The sequence below is a fragment of the Parasteatoda tepidariorum genome, chromosome X2, assembly GCF_043381705.1.
Source record: "Parasteatoda tepidariorum isolate YZ-2023 chromosome X2, CAS_Ptep_4.0, whole genome shotgun sequence".
NCBI lineage: Eukaryota > Metazoa > Arthropoda > Arachnida > Araneae > Theridiidae > Parasteatoda > Parasteatoda tepidariorum.
Genome location: NC_092215.1, coordinates 27,190,705 through 27,207,301, shown reverse-complemented (window position 1 = coordinate 27,207,301; position 16,597 = coordinate 27,190,705). Strand labels below are relative to the sequence as shown.

Sequence of the window (16,597 nt, the reverse complement as noted above, 5' to 3'; positions counted from 1 at the left end):
TCTTTTTGTTTATCTATGATATTGTTCACAAGACCCCTTTCAGTTCTATTATTATGAATTATTATTAAATACATTTCAAAAAACTGTGTATGTATATTATTCAACAAACTATCTCAATTTTGTACAAATTAACATTTATATAAGTAATTATTAGTATATTTTGTGTTAAAGTAAATTTTGATGTTTCCTTTATATTTATACTTAACATTAGGAAACATTGATCTGAATAAGCCTGAATCATTTTTGTGTAAAATTTAATACAACCTATTAATTAACTACAAAAATTAAAATCAATGTATTTAAATTAACATACATTTGGAGGGAAGGGAAACTATTTTCAAATTTTCTATGTTCAGTGGAAGTACGATATGTTCCTCTTCATTTATTCTATTTCAAGTCTGTTATTTACATTTGTTATTATCATGTCATTATCAGAAATGCTCTTCACAAAATAAAAATAAAAGCTTCTTCCTATGCAGCAACCTAGTGATAGAATCTCTATTTCCTAGTTCATTTGATTGATTCATAGTTCTTGGGTAAAAAATAAAATAAATATAGAAAGAAGAAAACTTTTAACTAAGCTAAGGAATAATATTTTAATAATTTTAAAACATTTTTTATGAAATTTATAAGATTCTTTCATGACTAAATTTGAGAAAGGTTTATGTATAGGTTAAGTATAAGTATAATGAAATAGCAACAAATCAATTATTTTAATAAAAAATGCAAATTTAAAGCAATATTATATTATTATTTAATTTTACATTTCATAAAAATTAAAACATCAACTTTCTACTGCATTAACTGAAAAAGTATATATTTTTTATCCCATTCAGTTTTCTGCTTTTGTGGCACATTAAGAATTTAGTTTTTTAAATTAATAATGTAAATAAAAGCAAATTCAATTATGAAGTAAGTATGCTAAGAACTGAACTAAATAAGGTATACTAATGTTACAAATGCCTTGATTGAAGAAGGAGCATGGAGCACAATTAAGCTAAGAATAAGTATGGAAATAGAAACTAGAATTTGAGACAATACACTGAAATAAGATGCAAAAACTACATTTGGGTTTAACTTTAAATAGAATGTGATAATCAATTCAAATTTTCCAACAGAAATCTACAAGTTATTTTTAATAGAAAAATTTATTTTGAAGTAGAACATAAAAATAAGCTTTTTAAACTACCTGTCAATACATGGAGACCCATCAGGTTGAGGTGACGATGAAGGACAATCCTGTGACTCACCAGTATCATTAGTTAAGGAAATTAATTAATAACAAGGGGACACAAAGCAATATAACTGCAATAATTATAAATAAATATGCAATTTAAAAATAAAATTCCATACAAAATTACTGAGAATCAAAATTATTAAAATCATTTGCCTACTTATAAACAAATTTATTACCTTATAATTGATTGTGTTGTTGTCTGGCAAACTTACTTAATTGCATACTTATTTTCTTCAAAATTGCATCGTTTTGTCAACAATGAGTATACAAAACTTCAATTTGAATTATATTGAATTCTCCTAAGAAAATTTTGATATTTTCTGAATTGTTTCAAGACTGTTTAAGTGCCCTAGATAGTTTTACTTATTTTTTCTAATAACTGTTAGATTAATTTTTTAGTATAACGGCAGAAATAATATAAACTGCATTATAAAATCATCAGTTTTCACTGAATAAAGTACACAAAATGTAATGCATTGAAGAGAATTAAAACTCAGCAAACAAGGTTGAATTTCTTAAAAATTTTGCTTGAAGGTGGTAATGATGATGTTAAAAAAATACAACACTAAGTACGGATGGTTGACCAAATGTAAACGATAACAAGCTTCCTAAAACCAGAGAAAATTATGAAAACTTCCTGCGTATCCCTCCGCTTATGTTATGCTTACAAGGCAATGTTTGAACAGGCTTAATATTCTAGGAAATCTTTTATTGTAATTTGTGTTTTAATTTAATCATAATTTTACTGTTCATAAGAGTTTTCTGTAATTTATAAATTCCTACAGAACATGAGCTTAAAACAAATTTTAAAAAAATGATATCACAACGTAAATAAAGTGTATGGTTTGCCACGTTTAGCATGTTATTTCTTATTTTGCTATATCTGTTTAAAATATCACAGTTTGTTATTTTTTGGACAGAATTATAATGTGCTTCTGAGGTCTTCCTTGATTTGTTGTTTGTTTTGTTAAAATTTAAATTGAAAGAACGTGCTGTATTGGTAATACTATTGGCTGCCACGCTTTTTCCGACTCAATTGAAAGTAGTAACTTGGAAGTTTTACTACGAATTTTAACCTACGCTATCGTTATCTACGCTCAGCTTTACATGATCAATGATCCATAAATCAGTTAAAAACAGAAATAATAACAAACCAGTAAATAATTATCAAAAGCAAACCATATGTTGAATTAAAACTTGTAGAAAAATATTATACATATTTTCTGGTATTAATTTAGTTATAAAGCTTCTCATACTGCATTTTGGGCTGGTTTTCTATACAGTGTGTCACACTTAAATAAAACCACCTTAATTCTGAAGAACATGTTTATCAAGAAAGTTGATATCCAAGCACATATTTATAAAGAGTAACTCGCTCCTATCTCCACCTGGTTTGGAAAAAAATCAATTAAGTAAGAAAAGAAGAAAAAAGTGTTCTATCAAAATAAAGCCACTATTGATTATAGTAAAAAAAAAACCACCAAATTTAAATGAGTTTGAAATATGCGATGTTGCTTACCGTTTACTAATACTCGGAGAATTGTGCATCCATATTATGCCAAGTTTCAGTGATGGTAGCCTTAAACTCTGCCACAGACTAAAACTGCCCTATTTTGGTATATACTAACTGACCTACATACCAAATATCAGTATATGATACTGAGGATAGCTTCCAACATGTTCTTGGGGAATGAAGATAAAGGAAAGGACATGCCATTTATGACAAGCACTCTGTTATCCAAAAACTAACATTGTGAAAAAATTTTGACGTAAATTGATGCATTATTCTGCTGAAAATCTGGCTTAGACCACCAATCCTGAAACGCAAAACCTCAATAACTCTAGCGAGGTTCCTAGAGGGCAAATGGTGCTAAGAGGTTTCCCTAAGAAGAACAAAGAATTCTTGGCAAAAAATTGCTGCGTAACTTTAAATATTTCGTTTTATTGGCTGTTAAACATCTCTCAAGTTAGCAGGAGAATTGGGAGGATAAGAGAGATGCTTGTTTTGCAAGTTTATCTGCTTTTTCATTTTTCTACAAGTCACAATGGCCAAGAATCAACTGCAGAACTATTTCCTTTCCAGTAGATAGTAGAGTGTTAATGATACTTTTATAATTAATTTTAATGACAGTAGGCAGAGGGACATATTTTGTATAACTGTATGAATTTCTTGTATGAAATGCAGCGTGACAATCAAGGAGATGGATAGATTTCTTTATAGGCTTCTCCAAAATATTTTGGAAAGCAAGGTTAATTGCATACATTTCTCCATCAAAATTGTCTGAATTTAAACTTAAAAACTCTTTGAGTAGGAAAAACTTAGAGAAAACAAATAGTACTCCTACTCTCCCAGAAATTCCCTCAGCTGAGTCGACAATATAGATCTGTATCCAATTGTTAACAGGGTATCTTTCAGTGATGGTGGCAAGAATAGCAGTCTGTAGTCCTGCCTGAGGGTTGACTCCTTTCTGAACAGGAAGGACATCACACTTAGAAAGACAGACGATTTGAAAACAGGGCTTTCGCAGCCAGTATTACTGAAAAAGCCAGATATTTTCTGAAATTCTGATAAAAAGGTACATACAGCCGTAGTTTTCAGCCTTTTAGTATTTGGGCAATACCAAAACCAAAAACCATCTTAATGCAGCAATCTTTTTCTGAGAGTCGAAGCAGTAAATCTTGCCTATGATGTAGATAGTCAATTTAAGAATATGAAAAATATTCTTTATATTATTTAGGAATATAAAAAATTACAATGTAATTCTCTCATTTTTTTATTATATTATTTTCTAACTTAATTAGTTTCTTTTAATCTTAATATAAATTAACATTATAGTAGATGTGGCAAATGTCAATCAGATATCAGTTTCTTTTAATCCTAACATAGACTAGGATTACAGTAGATGTTAAATGTTCTATTAAGTGCAAAACTTTATGTTTTGTGGAAAAACAATGATAGGAATCTTTGAAAATAATTTTAAATTTATGATATGAATTTAGATTTTTAAAGTTAGTAATATATAAAACAAAAAAAATTATAAGATTAAACATAAAGGATATGAGCAAAATGCTTCTTTCTTGCAAGCACTTGGTTGAGACTCCCGACATATTATACCTCTATGAACTAATTGGCAGCCTCGACAACATGGTGCATTTTTATCACTGAAAAATATAACAATGCATATTATAATCGATTCAATGCAACAAATTTCAATCCTTAAATTGGTGTATTTTTAGTTTATAAAAGTTAACACATTTAAGTCCAAGTTATGCCTGATCATGATTTAGTATTTCTTTATGCTTTAGATTATGTACATATTTCCTAGATTTTCAGTTTGGTTTATGACTAGTAAATTGTAAATATTTGACTTTAAAAAAAAGGAACTTGTAAAAATAAGATGAAAAAAGAAACAAGAATTACCTGCAAATAGCACGGGGTTTAAGTTTGCAAGCACTGTCACAACATGGATCATTATCTTCACTACCAATAAAACCAGCATCACATTCTTCACCTTCTTCAACAAGAGAATTACCACAAAAGGATTCTTCGGGTTCTATAAACAAACAATAACACTAAAAGACTTGTCAGAGAAATGTAACTGTCTACAAAATGTAGTTTGATGACTAAAAAACATGCACTAGTCTTTTGGATGAAAGAATTATTTTTTTGTAATTCTTCTTAAATTAATCAAATTGTAAAAAACAAACTAGGTAACAACAAATCAGATGTCATAAGCAATTTGTGCAAGTTTGTTAAATTTTATTCATAAATAGCTCTTCAACAGATGATAGAATTTATATATTATTTGAAATATACTTAATATGGTGGTTGTCTAGATATAAATTTGTTATTAAAAATATGCAAGCAAATGTAATCTACTAAATCATAAATTTTTTACGTAAAACTGTAACTTCTTAACTACATATGCAGCAAGCTTTCAGGCCAAACTGAGGGGTAAAAATCCACTGCCTAAAGTGCAAAAGAAGATAACTTTTAATTTGGAAATAGCATAATTAAGTCAGACGGACACTAAAAAATTTTACAAAACATAATTAGCTTAAACCTTATTATTATCATCACATTAAGTGCAATAATCTAGTAGTACCAATAATCTAATCTTCATATAAGTATAAACTTAAAATATATTGGTGTCCAAAAGTTAATCATGATTTGTGAAATCTGGCTGACCTTGAGTAAATATTGACAAAATTATCCGAAATCACTTGACAAGACTCATTGTTTAAAGATGAAAGAATGTGCATATGCTAATTGTAAGCATATTTCAGAATTGATTCATGTGCCATGTGGAGATCAAGTGGGCTATGTTCATTTGTTGTGCTGAGGGGTGGGTTAAATGATCATAAAAGCCGAAGGAGGTCACAAAAACACCAACTAGACAAGTTTTTGAAAGAAACAATCATTGGAATGCTGGAATGTGGACGATTTCAAACCAATGTGTCTCAAATTTTGAATGTGCCTTAATGTGTGGTTTCAGGACTGTATCAGAGGTTTCAAAGTATGGGGCATGTTACTTGATATCCTGTTCAAGGTCAATAAAGAGTAAAACTTGCTCTTCAAGTTCTACATTTCTCAATAACTACAAGACGCCAAAGGGATTGTTGAGCCAGAAAACTCAGTTCAGTACTTACAGTTCTCACAGGAGCACAAGTTTTAAGCTAAACTGTTTATAGAAGATTCGATAATGCTGGTCTGTATACCAGACAACCAGTCCTTTGCTTTCCTCTCACGTCTGAACATAAAAACTCTTATTTAGACTGTAGTTTGAAACATTAGCAGAAGAATTTGCATCGGAGGGCTAATATGATGCTCAGTGACAAACTCCGGACACTGATTTTCGTCGGCTAATGATACAGAGAAGTGGGACATACTCTCACCCAAGAAACGTCACAGAAAGACATAATTTTACTTCAAAAGGAATGATAATGTGGGTATGCACAATGTTGGGTGTTTGCCATCCAACATTGAGCATACCCACATCTCTTTGGATTAGAGTCTGTGGTTGCTAAAAGGTAGAGACAAATTCCTTGAGCCTTATGTGAGCCTGTTTTGAGGTGCTGTTGATTATAGATTCATATTCATGGATGATAACTGGACAGTATTCATGTACAATATATTTATGGATCATATTGTGAAAGAGAAAATATTCAGTGCATGCTGTGCTGTGGCCTACTCACTGTCTTGATCTTAATTTGATTGAGAATAAGTGGAATATGCTTGGTTAAGAAATTGCAGTTCTTCCACAATTATCAATTCTCACTTCAGAATTGAAAAGAGTCAGTTGGATTGCTTGGAACTCTTTAAAGATTTAACTCATCCACACTCTTGAAGCACACATGGAAAATCGTTTGACAGCATTATAAGGTGGCCGCACATCTTAATAAAATGCAACAAAATCTTTTTATTTTAGTTTTTTGTTTTTAATTATAAAATATTAGTTTCTGCTATTTTCTTTTATACTGCTTCTTTGGACAATAAAAGTGATTAAATCCTTCACAAAAAAAAAGCTTTTGCATAATTTTGTTCATGCAAGCATTTTAGCAAGACTATATATTTGTTTTATTATGAAAATTGTATGACACTTGCATAATACATTTCCTATCATTCTGACTTAGATTTCTTTAAATATTCATGTAACATAAATTATGCTTATCTTTTAGACAGTGTACTTTCGGTAGCAAAAAAGTTTACAAATTTATATTACATTTAGCATATGATTATGTCTTAATTTTAGGTAATAAAAACTTTCAGAATATCTATTTTTGTAGCATTTGCTTCGAACAACATGAACTTTAAGTTTCTGATATAAACTTTCTATCTAATTTAACAGTAAAAGTACTTATCAAATATTTAATATTTATTTTACCATTTAATAAATACATGAACTGTAGGAATCTTCAAGCTATCTAGATAAACTTTAGATTCTTAAGGTCCTCTTTCTGCTTGATTAATTAAAAAAAGTATATACTTTGGCCAATTTATCAAACATATAACATTATTTGCACCATATATAACAGTTTATGTATGCTTAATATTTATCTTACATTAGTACATTTTTTTAGTTATTACTATACCTAGTTCTTATACCATAATTTTAAAACGAATGATGTCAAATTTAATATCTAAGTCAGCTAAATTTGCTTAATATATTTATTTTATTATGCAAATTTATAAAGTCTGAACTATCTTTTAAAATTAAAATTTTAGTACATTCAAAATATAGCCAAACATGGGGTGAGAAAATACACAATGCAATTTAAATCAATACATATCTACATTTGATATTATTATGTTTTATAACTCCAACATAATCTTAAGATTTTATAGCATTTGATTTTAAACCACTTAAAACAATATTCCCTAATTAAAAGAAAAAGTATTTGCCTAAGAAATGAATTTGTATTTAATTATGCAAAAGTCTTTAAGTGTTATTTTTACTTACTTGAAAAACATTTGCTTGCTTTTGCTAGTAAGACAGCACGAACAGACCTAATACTACATGGCGAAAATTTCTGTAAATAAATTTATATGATTTAAAAAAATATTTATAAGAATGAATGCCTTTAAGTAAATGATGTAACTCTTTTTTCTTTTTTATATAGTTTGTACCTTGTTATTTGGATCATAACCACTAACAGAATAAGTATACATCAAAAATGAGCCACCATGACGTCCATCTGGTGAACATTCTGCTAAATCAGGATCATGTTCACTTCCCCAATTATGACCTGAAAAAAAGGGTGGTGTGGTTATAACATGCAAGCTTAAAAATCAGGAATATATAATTAATTATGATAAATAAATTACAAATACTCACCAAACTCTGGAATAACAGAGAGCATGGAAGAAATAAAAGAAAAATATGAGACCTAAAAATAATTAGAGTAACTTAAAAATATAAAGATTCAAACAAAATAAAAATATGATCTTCAAAAAATACTTCAAAACTTTAAGGATATTTTCAGAAAACATAAATGTAATTGTATTCACCATGAGCAGTGACTAAATCTGCTTCTCTTGTTATTACTCTTTGACCATAATGATTTCTTGATGTACTTAAGCCAGAATTTAAATAAAGTGTGTATCCATTTTTGACATAGCCTAAAAGAACAACATTGAAAAGATATATTTGAATGAAATACAGAAATTTTTATTATAAATTACATGAATGATGCTTTATTAATAATACATAAAAATATTGATGAGGTAAAATAATTATCTATTGTAATAATATTGCGATGCCTCTTTACATATTTGTATAAGAGAACACTGAAAATTTTTCAAAATGGATAAAATCATGTTTAAAATACTAACCTGGGCTACATATTCCACCAACTGAGTTCCGACGAGGAGATCCCACATATGCTAAACCAAGAATTCCTCCATCAAATTTTTGGTCAGTGAACAAATGAGCAAGGCAAAATGATCTATGATTTAAATTACGTGAGAAAACCTAGGTGGGAGAAAAAAGAAGATTATGTGTAAAATCAAACGACCTACAAGGAAAAAATGAGCTTTTGAATGAAATTCTTATTGAAATAAAACCAAATATAAATGAAAGAGCTTAGTTAAAAGATACGATAGGGTTAAAGAGTTAGTGCAACTGCAGCCTCAGATGTAAGACATACCACTAAAAGTTTTAGCTTACATAGTAATATATTAAAAAGCTGCCTATTAAGTGTGGATCTATAGCACAATGATTAAGATATAGGCCTTATAATTAGTAGGTCCCAGGTTCGAACCTGGGTGGAGATTGTTTCTAATTTTCTTCATTTTAAACAGAAAAATGTTTTAATGTCTTATTAAAAGTATAAAGCTTAAAAATGTATTTATTAAATTTATTTAAGTATGAAAAAAATTAATTTTTAGTTTTTTTTTATTGCCAAATAAGAGTTTTTTTAATAATAATAATTATTGGGAAATTTAATTGCTTTCAAGTTAAAAGCTTTACTAAAATTAAATAATTAATTTTGTATTGAAAAGCTAAAAATTCTTTTTTTCTTCTTTATTTTCGTTTAACCTTATAAGACTGAACTTGCACACATGTGTGGGTTAGATAATAACCCAATGTGTACAAAATGGTAACAAATATGTTTTTAACCATCTTTTAACTACGCAAAGATTTTCTTATTTTACCTACGATTTTACTTTTTAAAATATTCAATCTGCTTCATTACAAACATAAACATAGGTTTTAATATTCTTAATATATTCTAGTGGGAATAGGTTATCTTTTATTTCTTATACCAATGGTCCTAACAATGTAATTTTCACCACTTTTTACACTTTTGATTAAAGTATTTAATGAATCTTTAAAACCTTTGAAAATTGAATTATTTAATAAAATTTATAAATATTTTTTATTTACTTTTTTATTTATTTCAATTAAAAAGAAAAACAAGCAGTTTTTGACATTTTAAATTCACTTAATTACTTTAAGTTACTTTTAATTTAAGTTACTAAACTTTTTAATTTAAGTGTTTATTTTCCAATAATAATCTTATAGATTCTTACTTTCATTGTAAGATGAAATTTCAAAGCATTTACAAATTTTTTAATAAAAAAATTGCCTTTATGAAAACCTTTAAAAGGTGCATTATATTTCCTTCTTTTTTAATGAAAATAGTTTTAACAAATAGTGGTTTAAGAGATAATTCTAATAAATTAATAAGCTAACTTTTGTAGAAGATATATCTCAATCGAAACAAATAAATTCAGTAAAAGATTAACTTAAGTTGGCAGGGCTCCTGAATAATTGTAAAAACGTTCATAGGAACATATTCTATTGTAAAACATAGTAAAGAGCAAAAAAATATATAGATAAATAAAAGACACAAGGATGAGGGCTGGAACATGAATACATCAATATTGAAGAGTATGCATTTAGAAGAATGACCAGGCTTGGGCATGCACAATAGTGCAAAATAAGAATATCTTAATTTAGTTAAAGAGGGGGAATGAGTATTGAACTCCAACAAATTTCAATCGGAAAAATTATAAAATTGATGTTCTATGATAATAATGGATAAAATTCAACTAAAAGAATAATAGTTATATATAATCCCACAACTTAAAAATTTATCAAAGTCATTTTAAAAATCTGTATTGAGAGCAATTCAATCAGTAATGCTTAAGAAGAAGAATGAAAGCATTTATTTTATTGTTACAATTTAAATTTCAGTATAGAAAAAAAGGGAAGAAAATGAGTTAATTATTGTAAATTTCATTAACTGATTTGTTTTTAAAAATTAGTTACAATAACAAATGACAGATAATAAAACTCATCAGCATACTTCTAGCAAATCACGAACATTCCATGATGCTCCAGCCATATTATAATGTGTTTCTCCACGAGTAACAGGCGTTGGTTGAGTATGCACCATTACTTCTTGTATAACAAAGCCCATGCCACTAAAACCAGCTTGTTTCTCACTATCCTTCCATTCTGTTTCCAGAAATATCTTATTTACACGATCGATCAATGATATCTAGAAAGAAATAGACAAACTAAATTTTAGAAAAATAATTAACTTTGAAATAAATATACCAATAGTCTTCAGAACGTTAATAGCATTCAAAAATTAATATTTTTTTTATCACCCAAATGAGGAACCCATTACTATTAGTTACTTCTTATTTTTAAAATAACTGCTATATTTGCTTTTAAATTCAGAGTGATTGAAGTTCTGTTTAATTTTTCAGTTACAAACATGAAATTAATGCTAGCATAAATCTAGTGATGAAATATGGGGTCAACAATAATAAAATTCAGAGGATCTGTCGGTAAACAAAGATGAAAACAAACTATTTCTAGAAATGATTTTGTCAACAAAATTATATGGAGATCTTACCACATCACCCCATTTCTGCTTAATTAACACAGGAGAAACTGTTTCTTTGTTGAAGAAAAAACTTCAAAGCTTTTTTCTCCAACTTAAAATAAATTTTTAAAAATCAATCAGTTGTTTTTTATTTCATTGCATGTTTATTAATTTTCTTTAAAGAAAAGTAGGCATTTTGATCTAAATTGGTGGTGATGAACCCCGTGGCAGAAACACGGCGACACAGCGACATTGTCGCAGAAAGCGACTGAGTTCTTGCAGAAAGATTTTTTTTATTTGGGAAATAAAAATTTTTGGTTTGTCACAAACAAAAGTTCTCAAAAAAGATTCCGCAGAAACAGAAGCTGTTTTACCAAAAAAATAAACAAAAAAAAACATTTTCTACAGAAACAAAAAATTTCTGCAGACGAAATAATGGTTTTGCAAAATTTTTTTCTTACAGAATTGTTTTAAATATTTTTTTTTCCTAGCGTACCGCGGAAGGAGAAAGCGCTCGTAATTCTCCGTTAATCTCCAACACAAACAGTTACTGGATAAAAAGGGGAGAATGTTTTTCCCCTTTATTAAGCTATTTTTGGAAATTTGCCAACTTCGGCCTTTATCGCTGGCGCAGTAATTTGCTTTGTGTTTTCTTATGAGAACAGAGCATTTTATATTTTTTGCACTTATGTGGAAAATTTCACGCGTAAAAAGATTTTTTTTTAAAAAAATCATGTCTAGCGAAAAGGTTATTTGTTGCAATTGTGAAGCCACAATAATTAAAACAAATTTGAAAACCGATTTTTCAAAGCGGCATTCCAAAGAAGAAATAAGATGGAAGCCGACAACATCTAGCGATGTCAGAGATTTTTTTTCTGGAAAGCGACAGGAAAAGAAGCTCCCCACGCTACTAATATTGAAAGAGGAAAAAAAAAACGTTCAAGATTCGAATCAAATATTCTTACTAATAGCGATATCGATAGTAAGGATGAGACAGCATTTCCAACAAATCAAGAAATTTTAGAAGCAGTTAAAGGTAAAAAGTGAAAAATAACTATATGTATATATATATTTTTTTAAAGATAAAATGCCTATATCCTTTGAATTAAGTCGTCGATAAAGAAAAAAACAAAACAAAAAAAAAACACTCGCAATCTAACGATAAATGAAATAAAGCCTGAAAGATATCTCACAATCTATGATTTTTTTGCATGCGAATGAAAACCAGATTGGTGGAAAGTATTTACTGGTGAAACACCTTCAAACAGGTTTCCATACGCATATGAAAAAAATCGCATCCAATGAGCATGGCTCTAATACCGATGTTTCAGTAATGATAAAGACTATTTCGTTTCGAGATGTTGAATAGACTTGAGCATATTGAGTCGGAAACCGCTTCTGCATACTTCGTGTGGAATCAATGCTATATATTTACACAATACAGTGCGAGATCACAAGCGCTGTGTATTTTTTTCGTTCTGAACTTAATCTGATCACGACAAAAGTTTTATTTACCTACTTTTTTTAATAAAAAAATCTTTCAATAAGTCAGTACAATATTAATCGAATCTAATTAATCTGTAATTAATTAGATAAAATTAATTAGATGTAGAAAAAATTGAAACAAACATTGCTTGAATTTTTTTGCTTTTAGAATTCGGTTATAGTCAATTCTATTTTATTATTTTGATTACTCAACTTCAATATTAATTTTTTCACCTGATTTGTTTCTGTACCTGATATAACTACTATAATGAAACATTAAATCATACTGTTTTAAACTGCTTTAATAATTTAATTTTGATACTGTTTTAAACTGATACTTCAAATTCAGTTATCTTGTTTTATAAATTTAATCTTTTTGTCCATTCTTAGCTATTTCTATAAGTTCTATCTTACTACAGGTTCTGGGTAATCTTTATTTATGCTCTAGTAAGCATTTTTGTCTGCAGATCTATACATTTATAACTTTTCGTTATTATCGAAGATTATGTAAATTTATACTTAAACAATTTAAACTTATTAAGAAATGTTTATTTATATTATGAAATTAAGAAAAAAAAATCTACACAGTTTTATTCTATGCATGTAGACTTATTTTATAAACACGAATTTTATCTATTATTATAAATTCATTACACATACATTTATAACGATAAAAATATCTTGCAGAAAGATATTGGTTCTAGTTAGGTTTGTCGCAGAAAGTCAGAAAAAATTCTGCCACAGGGGTGATGAATTAGTTTATAAGTTATAATTGGAATGATTTATTCAGACGAATGTATGTTTTCAACAGAACTTAATGTTTAGTCCATACATTCAAATATAATTGCTTTTACTTCTAGAAAAGAGTAAGGAAACACATTTATTGTATGCTGAAATAAATTTAAATATTTACTTTAAAAACAATTAAAAAACTTAAGAATTATAAAATCATGGAAAAATGTACAGTAGTTAAATTACATAATTTAATGTGCCGAATTTTAAATTCTGGAATAAATCTGTTCAAACAATTATTTTTTCGACATGAGATATTTAAATTTGATCTGTAGGTAGTAGATAATTCTCTAATGCATAAAATGTTTTTTTTTCTCCTTTTAATAACTAAATTGAATTCCTTTGAACTTATAAACTCAGTTGTACGGGAAAACATTTTCTAGCATTAAATAAAGTCTGAAAATTAGATTTTTTTTGAGTTTATAAATCTTTCAAAATATTTTCTTTTGACTGTCAAATTCTGCACGCATTAACTGCAGGTATATGATAATGGTAACTAGCATATTATAGGAATGATTTTTAAAAAGTGTTTTCTCTTTTAATTGTAAAGAAAGTAGGCTTTGATTATTGTGAATGTTCAGGCCAAATAATAGGATAGGGTGAATAAATTTTGTAATTTTACAAAAGAAAATTTCTTAGTAAATATATTTTAGAGAATTTTTTCTTACGCAAAAAAAAAGGTTAACTGCAAACCGATCACTATGGTTAGTTAGCAAATATTCTCTTAATTTAAATGTTTTACTTGCTTCATGTGTTAAGTTTTCAAGATTCAAATACGTTAAATTTTCTTAAATAATACTTTTTGTAAAAATTTTTTCAACACTTAAAAACTTGACAGGCTTATTAAGCTTGTAAAGTCGAAAGAAAAATTATTATTTATACAGTATTACTATAAATTTTGTTTGCTTTAACTGTGTAATCAATGGATTTCATTGTTAAAGACATCATACTAGATTTAGTATAACATTTAAAAATGTAAGAGTTTAGTGTGTGCAAAAAATTTGAATAAAATAATTTTTTTAAAGAACAGAAAACATAAATAACATTAAGATTATTTATAATTAAAACTCAGTGGCAAAGCGCTACCGCTCAGCTACCATTATTTATAATTATTGAGAAAAATTGTTTGCACTAACTTAAACTAGTCTGGCTCACTAGATTTAATATAGAATCTGTACACCTTAGTAAATAATATGCAATTTTGAAAACTATTGTGAGTTTGTAACAGTTATTCATAACAGTTCAGAACATTATCAATCTTCAGCCATTGCTTTCCAAAAATGGGACAACATTCAACATTTTAATACAAAATAAAAAAATTCCAGTCTTATAAAAGTGTACAAAGAATTATAAATATAATTTATTAATAGCACTATTTTGCTGGTGAATGAAATAATTCCTATTCATTCTCATTGAATGATATCTAATTGAAGATCAGGAAAGGATTATTTGAAATCAGTAAAAAGAGAAAAATATCTGTGAAGTTTAAGTGCTTCACTGTGGCTGAAACGCAAACTCTTTGAGTAGTCAAACATATAATTTTAAAAACATTTACTTCACCAACAAGATATTGTGGAAATAAAAAACAATGATTTATGAAAGATTACCAAAAAAGTTAAAGCAGGCAAATTTAAAATCAATATATTTAGCATATCTTTTGGTATATAGGGAATCAATGGGAGTAGATAAAGTTAATCCAATTAACTCCAGAAATAAAAACTTTTCCATTGCCTCTTTGAATTGAAAATACCAGTTGAATTAAACCAGTCTAATGAGTGTCATTAAATCATCAAAGTTTGACAATATAAAGAAAAAAACTTCAGAAATGCTAAATACACCAATTCTAAGTTTTTTAAAAATTTAATAATTACTGAAATTTTTCAAGTTTCTCAACTTTCCCATTAATTTCTTTTTAACTTATTGTAACTCCTAAATTTATATTAAATGAAAAATAATTATTGCTTTAAGAATAAAAAAATCCAACTAATCATTAAATTGTATACTTTTAAATATTTATTAATAATAAATATAAAAATATAACTCAAAAAATATACTTACGAGAAAATTAATAGTGCCTTTCAAATTGCTTCCACCCATATTTTCATAAAAGCGAAAATCTGCTACCAGAAGAAGCGAACATCGCGTTTGAACAGGTTCCCAGTTGTAAGGATCAATAGCTTGTCTTTTGCTTATAGATTTTTCAATTACAATATCATAATTATCAGAAGTGTTACCTTCTTCTTTAACATAAGTACAAAACTTTTTCCTAAAAAAGAAGAATTAATATTAAAAAAATAACAAGCAATAAAAATTAAAAATTAAACAAAAAATTGATATAAAAAACAATACTAACTGTTTAATGTCTGTTTCTAAATTTTCCCAACTATACTTTACATCAGATCCTCTATAAACAATCATACTAGAATTGTCTTCATATGATAAATGTCTCCATGAAGGCTCAACAACATAAGTATCCTCGGGAGTTTTAATGGCAGCAGTCAAAATGCCATTGTCAATATGAACACTGGCATGGGTACCTTTTTCTCCTAAATTGAATATAAATATATATATATATATATATATAATTTAAAAATATGGAGAAAACATGGAAAATAATAAAGAATAATGAAAAGAGAAGAAGAAAAATAAAATATCGTTAAAAAATATATATTTAAAAAAAATATTAAAAAGCCAGAAAACAAAATAATGTAAAGATATATCTTCATCAGCTCACATGATTATATCCGCAAAAAGGAATATATATATATAATAAATATATATACAGGGTAACAAAAAAATATAGGGATCATTTTTGAATGTTTATATTTCCAAAATTTATTATATAAATTCAGTGATGCTTCTCAATATGTCGACCTCCGGCATAATAGATTTGTCTACAACGCTTCGGCCAGGATTTTAGAGCCCGCAAAATGATTTCCTGGGGGATTTTCTTCACCTCTTCTCTAATAGCTCTTTGAAGGCCTCTCAATGTAGAAATTCTTCGCTTATTCAGTTTGTTTTTCAGATGTCCCCATAGGAAATAGTCGCATGGTGAAGCATCAGGACTGTTTGGAATCCATTGTTCTGGTCTCAGGAATTTCACTTGCTGATCTGTTAGGAATTTCTGGGTGACCTTAGATGCATGCGATGGGGCAGAGTCCTGATGGAACACAGCATCACTATTAGAGTACAATCTGCAGTAATCATCCTTAAAAAAGGGCTTTAATATCTTCTGTATGGAAT

General features: G+C 27.9%; 1 protein-coding gene across 1 annotated transcript in view; it reads right to left on the bottom strand.

Annotated features, from left to right (window-relative positions):
* The window catches only part of LOC107455115 (ADAM 17-like protease Tace), a 39,785-nt gene that overhangs the window by 16,261 nt on the left and 6,927 nt on the right, over window positions 1-16,597 (bottom strand). The window contains exons 4-13 of the mRNA XM_071188428.1: window positions 15,708-15,900; window positions 15,413-15,620; window positions 10,550-10,744; window positions 8,571-8,709; window positions 8,247-8,357; window positions 7,866-7,984; window positions 7,699-7,768; window positions 4,659-4,791; window positions 4,299-4,399; window positions 1,190-1,253 (exon numbers count right to left, since the gene is read on the bottom strand). Coding sequence (XP_071044529.1) covers window positions 1,190-1,253; window positions 4,299-4,399; window positions 4,659-4,791; window positions 7,699-7,768; window positions 7,866-7,984; window positions 8,247-8,357; window positions 8,571-8,709; window positions 10,550-10,744; window positions 15,413-15,620; window positions 15,708-15,900 — 1,333 coding nt within the window. The remainder of the gene's footprint in view (window positions 1-1,189; window positions 1,254-4,298; window positions 4,400-4,658; window positions 4,792-7,698; window positions 7,769-7,865; window positions 7,985-8,246; window positions 8,358-8,570; window positions 8,710-10,549; window positions 10,745-15,412; window positions 15,621-15,707; window positions 15,901-16,597) is intronic.